Source organism: Atta colombica, unplaced genomic scaffold (genome assembly GCF_001594045.1).
Source record: "Atta colombica isolate Treedump-2 unplaced genomic scaffold, Acol1.0 scaffold2, whole genome shotgun sequence".
NCBI classification, from domain to species: Eukaryota; Metazoa; Arthropoda; class Insecta; order Hymenoptera; family Formicidae; genus Atta; species Atta colombica.
In genome coordinates, this window is record NW_017259293.1 from 1,326,826 (window position 1) to 1,340,200 (window position 13,375).

Below are 13,375 nucleotides of genomic sequence, written 5' to 3' on the forward strand. Positions count from 1 at the left end.
TTCTCTCTCGCACGCATGCATACACAAAAAGCACACTCATTCATTTTTTTTTTCTTTACATTCTCTCCCTCTTTCTCTTCCTTTTTCATTCTGTGTATGTCCCACTCATTCTGTTTTTGCGCGATGAAAAGCTTCCGCCATTTAAAAAGCAGTCTTTCATAGCACTATGCGGAGCTCTGCCCCTTCCTGTGCCTTCTCGTTAACAGTATAAAAAGTGTCTCGCCACGAACAAGATTTCACGTTATCAACTGACGACCTGTAGAGACATTCGCGTCTCGACGACATTCGTTAATCGATAGACAATACACATTAATTGTCTAATTACACCATAGTAAAATGTATTTCTCTGTATGTGTCGCGTGCGGCATCATGTCATATATTTATTTATTTACGAATACATAAATATATGTACAAATGTCTCACGTAACTTAATTTCGCTCGGACTGTTAGAAATATTGTCGCGCTTACGTGTTGCAAGTCGCATATTACATGATGCTTTGCGTAAAAAGATGTAGCCTGCGAGTCGACGACAAGAGCGCTCTAGTCGCTTCGATACGTGCGATGAGCAAAGATATGTCAACTTGACTAAGTTGAACCAAAAGAGACATTGTTAGAGTACATTACTATCGCAATATTTGCTTATTCTCGCTGTCATGTACACGTGCAAAATGCATGTACTTCGTTTTCGCCCAAACATATCGTCCTTAGTCACACGATTAAAATGTCTGATCTTGATGTTCTTGTCATGTTATCAATTAAAATAATTTAAATATCTTTTTGCTACAATTTCTAACGATACTCGATCCAATTGATAAAATCCCTGCGCGAATATTACGTATACTGATTGTGTGCACGTTTGTAAACTCCATTAGACCACATGAACGAACAAGTCGCGTATAATTGGAAATTTATTCTTTCTTCCTATTATTAATGTTGTTGGCCTGTTTAAGCCAGCTTAAATAGGCCTGGAATAATCCGACATTGATAAAATAGCGATTTAATGATTATATGAAGAATTCCCTTTCAAACTGAAGAGAAAGTGTCTTTGAGATTATACGAGAGACCATACTAATGCTTCTCGGAAACGAAACGGCGATTTATCAAAGAATGAGCAGGAAAGGGGAAAGGCAAGTGCTCCCTTTTAGCGCGCGTTGTCTCGCTAAGTTACAAAAAAATCTCGCACAAATCTTATGGAAATTGAATTTCGAATTGCCTGATATGTTATAGATCTTGTCGTCCTGATAAAAAGTCTCCACAGGCACGACCCTCCTGTAATGAACCGTTTAATCTTTACGAGGTCATTTTTCAAAACGGGCTAATACTACAATATTTTATTTTCAATGAGTAAGATGCATTCCTACATTATTATTTGTTCTTTCTATGTATATTTTTAAAAAAATTATAAGGATAATATTGATTTAATGTTTCTTACAAAAAAAAGCTATAAGAATATCGAATCGATAACTTAATTTTTGAGATTAATTTAAGTCAACGCTGAGTTGTTTCTAGGGCGCAGAATTTTAGGCACGATTGTGAGGCGCGCGTGAAGAACCGCTGCGTGCTTCGTTTATATTTATATTGAGTAAACCATGCGCCAGTCGAAATGTTGCTATCTCATTTGAGCATACATTCGGCTTGTACGCAGCGAATCTTTGTGCGCATCCCGAGATCGTGCTTGAACTTCTGTGACTAATACTTTTTACAACCATTATTTTCATAACTACTTGTACTATCAATTCTTATCAGTTAAATATTTCTTTCCTTTATTATTAAATTATAATAATAAAGGAATAATTTTTAATAAAAATTCATTTTCCTATTGAAATTCTTGTAATATAAAACTCAAAATCTCGATTTGTGTGAGAAACAATTAGTCGATATTATCTTTATAATTTTTTACTTAAAAATATACATAGAAAGTGCAAATGACAAAGGAATGCATTGTACTCGTTGAAAATAAGAAATTATAATATTAGCCAGTTTCGAAAAAAAGTTTTCTCATAGAGATCAAACATCCATTACAAGTGGTCTGATTTTTTATCAGAACATGATCTACAACATATCAAATTTCAAGCAATTCGATCGAAATTCAATTTCCATAAGGTTTATGTTCTTTCTTACAAAAATTGAAGACTTACATATCGCCCATATTGTTCGTCGATAAACGACAAATGTATTTCTCGTGATACGTACAGAGTGCGTGTGTCAAAAATGTAAAAAAAAAAGTATTAGAAATCTGAAAATAATAATTGGAAAAGAAAAAGATTAGAAACTTGACAACTCATCTCGCGACATTATGCATCACGAAATTCCTCTGATACAATTAATCTATTGTTTGTAAAAATGCGACTCGTCCGTTAAATGTCTACCCACATTATTTCATTTCATGTCATCGTCATCATCGTCATGCTTTTGTTCGCATGAGCTGGCGAAAAGAATCCCAGCTGCTATAACTAGACAATTAATTAACATTAATAATTGAGGGGATGGGCGGAATAAAAGTCTAATTACAAAATCTTGATATTAAAAATTAAAATAACTTGCTACTTTTTTTTATTATACATAAATGGATACAATATTAAATGAATTTATGTAGTGTCTTTAAGAAGTTACATATTAAATTTTCTCTATTACAATATTACATCAATATTACATGAAAAAGCTAATTGCCAAAAAAAGGGCCTAAGTAGAATTGTGCCTTTATTCTGCCCATCCCCTCAATTATTTTCACTTAATTCTAAAATATTATGATATCGCGTTATATGTAAAGATGTCACCTCCATTATTTATGGAGCCAACCCATATAGCCAGCCCATCATAAAATGTCCGCTTTTTACTAGAGCGTTGCTACACATTTCATTAAAACTACACCAGAACTTTTCACTAATTAGCAAACTTCGACAAGAAAATAATCACGATTTCGAGCCCTATATGAGCTTCCTTTTTTCGTTTGTCTTTTTTTCTTGTTTTTTTCTCAAAATCTCTGAATCTTTATACGACACTCATATTTCGATTATCGGAGTATATCCTTCATTTAAGAAAAGTCTCTTAGAATAGGGTCTTTTTTGTACAGACCGATCTATCGATATTGCACGGGTTATTTTACAAAACAGTTGCACGGCAACAACCGGATTGGCTATGCGAGCTGATAATTCGTCAACACTGTTCTTACAACTACAATTTTTTCCACTCACAATTTTTTAGAAAAAAAGCACAAATCAAGTTCATACTATATTACGTTATTCTAAATCATCTTCCGTATAAAACACTCTTAATAATTAACTATTCGCCAAACATGGTAAAACTTTATTTTATTTTTAATTTAAGATTCCTTGAGAATTAAGGTCTTTACGTATACATGTCAACGCAAAACAAATACAGACTTATCGTAATGATTAATGCGATAAATTTATATTAAAAAAATTTATATTAAAAAAAAAGAAAGAAAAATACATAGAACTATTAATACGATTTACCAGCATGCAATAATACATTGTGTACTCTTATTTTATGGAGGGGGTTGGAGAAGAAGAATTCGCTCTGCGTTTCGGCCGCACGTTAGGCTGCATTACGCAATCCGCAAGGCGAACAAGTGAAAAAACAGAGGAATTTCTTGACAAGCAGATTGACGAATGTTAATGTCCCCGGTGTGCTTCGTAACGGCAACTGGATGCATTGTTGGAACCTATTATCATACTCTTCAGCTTCTTCGTAATCATAATTGTAGTTATATGAAAGATTACGTAAATAATAATGAGGATAATGACGATGATATTGACGTTGACAATGCTGTACTTGTTGTTGATAAAGATGTTGGATACGGTGTACACACTTCCTGATCTCCAAGGCGCTGGGTCCTGGCAGTGAAGGACGAGCGAATGTGCGCGCCAATGCTGTATATCCTGATACACGCGGAGATAAACGCGAGGATAATAATCTTGGGGCCAAATTTGGCCTCATTCGGGATCACCAGTTGGCCATGCCCGGTTTGTTTAGAGTCATAAAATAGATCTGGCACGAACTACCACCCTTTGCCGACGAGAAAAATACCTAACAGATAAAGCGATATAATGTTACAAATTATATATATATATGAACAAAAAGACAAACAGTTGGATTCCATACATTAATTCGCGTTTCAATTAATTGTTAAGTGTTGTACATTTCAAGTTGCACACGCACCTTATCATTACGTTCACAGAGGAACTTGAGTCGTTGAGCCTTCTTGTGCATAAAAACACCATCGAGATGACCACTCTCCACACTTCTAATTTCAATCGCCTTGTTGCCCCAACCCATAATTTGTCCCGTACCAATGTATGCGACGCTCGTAGGCATCTCACCCCATTGAAGAACCATTGTTTTTGATACTCTGCCATAAGTATTTACGTATACGCCCTCATTATCGTAGCAGAGTAGCAACTGCATACCATTACTGTTTGGCAACGCTACTATACAGTGCGGACAAATAGGACCCTGGGTCTGCGATTGAAAAGTAAATGATATTACACATTATCATCAAATTTTACAAAGAATAAAAATTTAAGTAGATGTACATGCTTCCAACTGTTTTTCGATTGAATTAAGAAACCTGATGACTCTGAATATCTGAAATTTTAAAAATAAGTCTACCATGCACACATGCACGCACACACATATATATACACAGGCACACAGCACACAAATACACAGTATTCCATTATTATTAAATCTAGTTTATTATTAATTATTTTTTATAACTACTGGATTTAATATTTTTATCGAAGGTAAATGTCGAAATAGATTTTAAATAATGCAAAGTACTTATGAATATTCTATTCGTGCATTATCGAGAAATTAAATTCGGATTTCTTGAACGACGAGATCAGCCAATAAATCGAATCGCGCACATTTACCAATATGAATAAACAGATCTGAGTTTTCTTACATGTTTTGGTAAATATATATCGTAAACTGTGGCGGAATCCAAATCGACAGCGTGAAATCCATCAGCGCTACCATAGATAACTTTCAATCTTGAACTCTCCTCAACTGTAAGGTCAACCAATAGAGGTCTGTGCGCGAGCTCGCCAAAAGACTTGAAGGCCATAAATTTGTGGTACGGTTTTGGCGCCCAGGCGTAAATCTCTATGGAATCTTTCAACGCGATCACGAGGAATTTTATTCTTTCATATTTCACTATTTTGAAGTGCACAGCGCCCTGCAGATCACCCACATTGATCCAACCGTTACGTCGTTCGACTTGCTATAAATATATAAAATAATATTCGATATTAAAAAACGGATACAAAAAACGGATAGAAAGGAAATTCCTTATTCAGTGCGTGCGTGCGTGCGTGCGTGCGTGCGTGCGTGCGTGCGTGCGCGCGCGCGCGTGTGTATGTGTGTATGTGTGTGCGTGTGCGCGCGCGCGCATGTGTGCGTAAAATAAAAACTTACATCACTGTGACCATCTGTCCGTAGAATTTTGCTCTTCAACCAAGAGAGATAATAGACGCGTACTCTATTTTTCTTACCGCTGATCGTAACCAAGATATTTTGACCCTCGAGAACTTCCATTTGTTGAAAACGTCTTCTACTGATCAATTGGTATACCTTACCCTGTCCACTCCTGTCTAACAACATCAAGCCGTTCTCGGTTCCAATTAATAAATTTACACCTGTAAAGGTGTATTAAAAATTAATAGATTTACACCTAATAAGAATCGATTATAATCAGAGCATACAATCAATGCGTGATAAATGAAGATTCTGCATGAACTGTATACGCACCCCATAATGCGGCACAGAGGATCTCGCTATTGAAACGCTTCTTGTATTTGCGTATCTCAGGTGTATCCGATGCTAAATCGTGGCTAGTAGGAGTCACATTAACGTTTACATGGGACTCTCTTCTCGCTGGACCAGCTCCGAATCCAAAAGTCAAAAAAGATCGCTGCTTCTGTTGAAGTGCAAACGGAGGTGATTTCACCGCTTGTCGATACTGCAACAAAGATGACTTTGCCGTTTGATTAAACTCCAAGAGAAACGTGCCAAAATGCCAAGCAAAAATTACTTGCACGCAAAGAAATGCTGGAGTGATTAGGAAAATTTGTCATCGACCCAAATATCGCTATCACAATCAACAGAAAAGGTACAAATCACAGAAACGCGTAAAATTTCCTTTTTTTCTCTCTCATTTAAATAGTAAAAAATGCATGCAAAGGACTGAGAGAAAAAATGAAGAAAAAGAGAGAATAAATCAGCAGAGTCAAATATGCAATATATAGCATTCATACAAACAAATCATCTCGATTGCAAATTAAAGCATTTCTTCACAGAATAATATAAAAAAATAAAAAAGAATAGACATTCGCATGTAATCCGTGTAAATATGCGTATCGAAGAGATACGTTTAGTAAGAATTAAGCAGACTCGAAATTAGCCAACTCTGTGTTCAATGGCATCCGTTTTTACACTATTAGTTTGTTATTACGTATGTCTTCATGTAATTCTCGAATGACACTCAGTATATAGAATTAAACATTCGCGTCGTGAGACAGTGTCATCTATCCAGGGCGTCATCATCGCGTTGTCTCACATAGGTGAGAAACAAAACCCAGAAAAAGGACAGAAGAAGGAAGAGAGAGATGTGAGAACAAAAAGCAACGGTAGTCGCGATAGAGTTATCGTTTTATTACCGTGATGATATCAAGAATCACACACAGAAATAGATCCCATAAAAATCAATCAAAAAGAGAATAAGCTAAAAATGGCCTGAGCACACAAAATTGGCATTCATTCCCGCGGTATTTAATGAAAAAAGATCAACGTTCGAGAGCAAAATAACACGTGTCCTCTGATCCTTCCCCTCGCGCGAAAAAGCGAGGAGGAGGAGGAGGAAGAGGGAAGGATAGCAATCGAAATTTTTTTTTAATGGATAAATAGATACTTACATTGTAATTAGTATTGGGATTAGAATGGTCAGTAGAGGGCCCTGCCATTCGAGTTAGAGCTCCCGCGTGTCCCACAACACACAACATAATCCTGAATTAGTCACGCTGACAACCGTATAATTGACGCTTAATAGAGATTACACGTGAAACATGAGACATTGCGAATCCTATAACTATCCTATTGATCATAACTTAAAGCGTGACTATACAGCCATCTTTTTTATACATACAAGTCCAATTTCTGTTATTAGAGTGATTACTGAAATTAAAAAAAAAAACCCTTGAGAATTCCCAGATTTTTCAGGTATTTTTGTTCAAAATTCTAGGTAAGAAATTTTTAATGCAATTTTGAAATAAATTAGAATGTAACGCAAATAAATTAAAAATTAATAAAAGATAGAAATTCTACGAGATTGTATCTATTATTTTCTACAATTAAAGCCGCGAAATTCATAAGATAATTTAGAGGTGTCCAAGACTGGGTACTTTTGGTTTGAAATTCAAATGTGTCGGTATTCATGTTTATTATCGTTCTTAATTCTCACTTGCTGTTTCATCGTTTTAGCGCACGACATTTATTTTCGTGCACGACCCATATTAATATAATGTATTATCAATACTATTAATATATATTTCGTTATATATTTTGTTATATTTTAGTAATTATATTATAGCTTTCAAATTTATACAAGTAGAACGGACTGAGTACTTCTGTACTATTTTGCAATTTTCGCAATAGTTAACAAGATATTAATTATTAAAAATCATTCTAAATATTGATTTTCAATATTTTACTCAAGATTTCAATTTTTTACTCAAATACGACTTTACAGAAAAACAATAAGAAACAAAAATTGTTAATTTTCATCTCATAAATTTCTGAGAATTTTTTTCAGAATTTTTTAATATCGTATTTTTTCATGTTGGTAAAAAGTTGCCAAAAAAATGCAATACTAAAAAGTTGATACAAGATTCTAAAAAAATTCTTCTAGAGAAGAATTTTTGCGAGAAGAAAATAAACAATGTTTATGTCTTGTTTTTTTTCTGCAAAGTATTTGAGTAAAAAATTATTGAAAACCAATATTTGGCAATTTTTAGTAACTAATATTTTGTTAATTATTGTGAAAATTGCAAAATGATAGAGAACTTTTCGACTCATGATCAGTATATTCGCTCTATCTATATACGAGCGCTTTGTCAAAATTTAGCGGACACCCTATATATACAAGGTGAGGCATTTTAATCGTTTCAGGTGAATATCTATATCAGAAACTAAGAGAGATACAAGAAAAAGTTTTATATAAAATTGTAAGTTTTCTTAGGGAAAAAGAAGGTGAAAATAACGGATTTTGGATAGAGTGCACTACCAAGGTCAGGTCAACATAAATTTTTTTAACCTCTTATTTTTTGGAACCTCTTATTTTTGGAACCTCTTATTTTTTTATTGCATATTCTTACAGCACATCTCGAGAACTTTCTACAACACTATAATAAAATATTTTTTCATCAAGTATTTTTTAAGTTATAAGGCTTGAAAGTTACAGTATGTCACAGAAAGGTACAGTATATCGCCGGCATTAACATTACCATGTGGATGTTACTTAAGATTTAATCTTTTGTATGCATATTTGCGTACATGCGAGTATGGGGAAGGAGAAAGAGAGTCACACGTACTCTGTTCTTGTTTCTATTTAACTGGACTGATTATATTTTTGATAATCAATCAGATCCAGATTGACTGCATGCATTTTCTCGTGCTTAGCATTATCCAAGAACGACGTGGACGTGATAGAGCTTTCATCCTATTGGCGTGCTTGATTTACGTGAATCTCCTTGTTTCTCACGTTTGGGGTGCTTGATTTATGTGAGTTCTCTTATTTCTCACATGCGTACGTATGAGCGCACACGTGCAAATGTACTTCAGATTCACATTATATTATTTATAACAATTTTTCGAATGTGTCTCCAATTAGTTCTCAGTTCTAGAAGAATTAGCAATTCTTCTTAATATTAAATCTTGACCTTGAATGTTTTCATTCAAGGTTCGAGTCTTTATCAGCAATCTTTCCTCTTAATACAACAACAACGATTGGATTACCACAAAATAATATCTCCAACATTTTTCCTCTCAAAAAGTTGAACCGTTAACTGTTATGAGATAAGTCACATACTCACAAAGTTAGAAAGCTGAGTGGCAATGAGAACCCAAGTTCACATTCAAGTTGACTTTCCAATGCTGAACAATAAATATGTCGTACGCAACATTTTGTGCATTGTTAATAAGTTAAAAATTATCAAAATTTTAAAATACTAAAAATATTAAAAGAGAGAACAATTTGTGTCTTGTTATTTCGATCGTCAGTTGAATAATAATTTTTTAAAAATGAAGATATTATTTTGTAATGCAATAATCCAACCGTTGTGATGGGAGAAAAATTGCTGAAGAAGACTCAAATCATGAGTGGAAACGTTCAAAGTTTAATATTAAGAAGAATTGCATTAATTGATAACCAGCATTGACTCCTATCGCCTGTACTTTATTATTATATTTCTAAATTGTTCAATTAAAGGAGTCTATTAAAAACTTACTAGTTTTGTTAGCTTGTACTTTCTCATTGCTTCAATTGGAATATTTCGATATTCTGCTCTTGTGCGATGTTTTAGGTCTTCAGACGTCAGGATTATTTTTTCATAAACAATATTTTTTATATAGCTCCACAGAAAAGTCAGGGGATGTTAAGTCAGGTGATCTAGGAGGCCAAGCCACGAAACCATTTCGTCTATTCCAATGTCTTGCACATCTATCATTTAAAAAAATTGGTTATGATGCGCACATTGTATGGATCCGCACCATCTTGCTGTACAACATTTAAAAGATTTTAGTCGTCAGTCGGACACCTTGAATAATGTTAGTGCCGGCGGTACTATAATTTACAAGTCTTATAACTCGAAAAGTACTTAATGAAAATGAACTTAATTATAGTGTTTTGGAAAGCTCTCTCAGAATGATCTACAAGAATGTGCAATAGAAAGGGAGTTTCGTTTAAGAAATTGAAGATAACGTGACTTCAAGCAACTATTCAAGGTCAAACTAAAGACATCATCTTATCTGCCCCTTCAAAGCTATATGACCTTTGTCTAAAACATTTTTTCTAAGATCAAAAAATAAAAGTTAATTGGGGACATTAAAATGGAATCAAATGATTCAAAATTGTATGTATGTCCTACTGAAAAATATATGACCTTCCAGACATCGTTTCCATCCACAGCTTCACTACATCCATCAGATGGACAAATACACTTCTTTTGTGATAGTTTCCCCTTTTTTAAAAAAATGTTGTGATATGACATCACTGGACTCAATACCTAGCACGTGAACATTGGCCGGAACATTGTCTGGCAACAACAGGGATATTCTCGGAGTTGGCGAGTCATCGATCATTCCTCCGCTTGATTTTGGCATCAACAGTAAAAATTTTTTCATCAGAAAAGAATCTGATTCATCCTGTTGCTTCGTTTTTCAAAGAACACAATAGCAGATTGCAGCGAGCAACTCGGTTTGTCTTGGCAGCCTCAGAGAGTTTGTCGTATCTTTAATATGTATGATTTGTCCTCCTCGGCAATTCGACGCATTGTTGACTCGCCAATAATCGATGCTAATTTTCGCAATGATTGTCCGAAATCAGCGCTTGAGCCCTTTCAACGACTGCGAGGGTCCTCGCGATGCGTTCTTTAGCGTGACTCTTCCTCGCTGGCATACTGGAACCTTCGTTGAACTGTTCTAAAGCTATATATTTTACCATAACATCATCAACGTTGATCTCGGGTATCCAAAGAACCGAATTATTTTCGTTACTGAGCGCTTAGTGCGAAGGCCTTCGATAATCGCGGTTCTTCAATTATATGCACTGGTTTCAACATCGTAGCCATTTTGAGAATATGACTGTTTACTAGAAGCATCAGGCTTTCCCGGACGCCAACAACCTCTGGCGGAGGCACAATATAGCGGAAAATTTAAATTGAAATTTGTCCGGATTTTGATGATGCATCCTGGAAATAAAGGTCACCTCTACTTTTTAAATTTAATTATATAATTTTTTTACATGATATGATTCCTTTAATTCTGCATATAAAAGTATATAAAAGGCATGAAGATCAAATCAAAGTCAACTTCTTTTTTTTTTATGGAATTATATGAATTTTTTTACATAATATGATTTTTCTAATTATTCTTGATATAGAAATATTAAGATAAAAATATTGAAAAATCAATAGTTTTAACGAAATATTTTATACTTTATTCCAGCCATATTGACATAAAATATTAAATAACTCGTAAACTATTAATTTTTTTGATAATCATACCTTAATACTTTTGAACAGAATAATAAGATGAATCAATTGGTGTAAAGAAAACACATAATTGCTTTAAAAAAATATGTGCAAAATGGATAATTTTTTAAATAAGCAACTACATTTCTTTCCACCAACTGATTCGTCTCATTATTCTCTTCATAAAAGTATTAAGGTACGATTATCAAAAAATTAATATTTTACGAATTAGTAATAAATATTTAGGAAATGTGTGTAAAAATTGGTTTATACATAGACCAAATCATCTGGAGGTCTTAAGACCGAGCGTGGCGCACTAGATAAAGCAATGAAGTACGAATGGTAATAGACATATCGATTTTAAGCCGACATTTCAATTTTAAGCCAAAAGTACCCGGTCTTGGACAGATCTAGAATAATTTAAGAAAGACTGACTACAATAGGTATAATATTAGTAAGTTATTCTATTCTGTTGAGCATCTACTATGACCCTGATTTTTTTAAATAAAAGGTTGTTAGACACACACACACAAGAATGTATGTAAATATACGGATGTGTATATCATACTTATTGGTAATTGATTGTCAACATCTTGTATTATCAAAAAACAAATGATTAATGAAATATTGTTTTAAGCAACAGACAGAATTTGGAAATAAAATTTCTCAAAATTTTCCCGATAAAATTCCCGATGAAAATCATTGATTTATAAAATATAAAAAATATTTCCTGAAAATTCCAGGTTTTCTAGGATTTTCTAAATAGTAAACACTCTGATTATGTTCATAATTTTTTCACGTTTCTTCTTGCACGTGAATGAGAGGTCAGTACAAGCGCTCTTGCATAAAACATATTTTGAATACTCTGCAATATATAATCGATTTCCGAAAACTCTCTCAAAATCAAGAAGAAACAGAGAAGAACTATGCAATTCGCAAGGAATTGTTTCGTTTCTGTGAAACCATGAAAGAAATACAAAGAATATGATTAAAGGAAAGAAAGCTACAATTTTTTATAGTAATAAATTGGTTGCACGAATTGTTCATTCGCAAAAATTTCTTTGATATTGCCCCCGACCTGAATTTGATCGGAAATTCGAGTAAAGAGATAGAACGTGATCCGAAGAAGAGTGATATTTCGCGACCGTTACTAGACTTGTAACTCTCCCCCCCGCTCTCTCTCTCTCCCTCCCTCTCTCCCTCTCCTCTCTCTCACTCTCCTCCTCTTTCTCTCTTTTTAAATTCTTTCATTAAAGTACAAAAAATATGACTTCAAATCAAATTGAAATTGATTCTTCTCTAAAAGTTAATGCTAAAAGTTGAACTCGGAACTTTTCCAGTTTTTGCTTGCAGCATCATACAATGAACGCAAAGTATTTTTTTACACGATTTTCATAGACAAAAATTTTGTTTTGATACACATAAAAAAAACAGAGAAAGAATAAACCGCCAAGATCTATTTACCAATTGCTAAAGTTCATAACAAAAAGTGAAAATACAATCTAATGGAACGAAACAACAAGATTGATACGTATAGTCAACAAAATGCACTTTTTGACTATCACTGACAATTAACAAGACATTGACACAAAGCATAAGCCGTCCCCTATGCAACCCTCAAATTTAAGGCGCGCGCGCGCGCGCGCGCGCGTGTGTGTGTGTGTGTGTGTGTGTGTAAAAATCACGCTCAGTCTAATTGATTTGGCATAATTCCAAAGTATAAAGGTGCCGAATGAGCTCATACCGTATCGTTACTAGTCGCTGCCACTAGTTGATTTCCAAGTCTGGCAAGATATAAAGAATATAAATCGAACGATATGTTTGCAGGTACACACAATATCATTACGCGCTACGTACCTATATTTTGCAACGTATTAGAATAATCAATGATAATATAATTGTACACATTATAGAAATGTTTCGACTCAATCACAAAAAAAGCATTACTCCTCGGACAATCCGATAATGAAGAAAGGAAAGCATTCTCATTTACTACTAAACGAAATGATAATCATTCTCAAGATCTTGATCGATCATTATATATCAACGATGTACGTCATATCGCAAGACTCACGCCTCGACGAGACATATATATATATATATATATA

The 13,375-nt window shown here is 34.1% G+C and overlaps 1 protein-coding gene across 1 annotated transcript in view; it reads right to left on the bottom strand.

Annotated features, from left to right (window-relative positions):
- Positions 1-2,517: 2,517 nt before the first annotated feature.
- The window catches only part of LOC108687078 (serine/threonine-protein kinase mig-15-like), a gene marked incomplete at its 5' end in the record, with an annotated part of 38,947 nt that continues 28,089 nt past the window's right edge, over positions 2,518-13,375 (bottom strand). The window contains 5 exons of the mRNA XM_018192678.1: positions 2,518-4,050; positions 4,183-4,482; positions 4,928-5,245; positions 5,440-5,660; positions 5,773-6,014. Coding sequence (XP_018048167.1) covers positions 3,967-4,050; positions 4,183-4,482; positions 4,928-5,245; positions 5,440-5,660; positions 5,773-6,014 — 1,165 coding nt within the window. The remainder of the gene's footprint in view (positions 4,051-4,182; positions 4,483-4,927; positions 5,246-5,439; positions 5,661-5,772; positions 6,015-13,375) is intronic.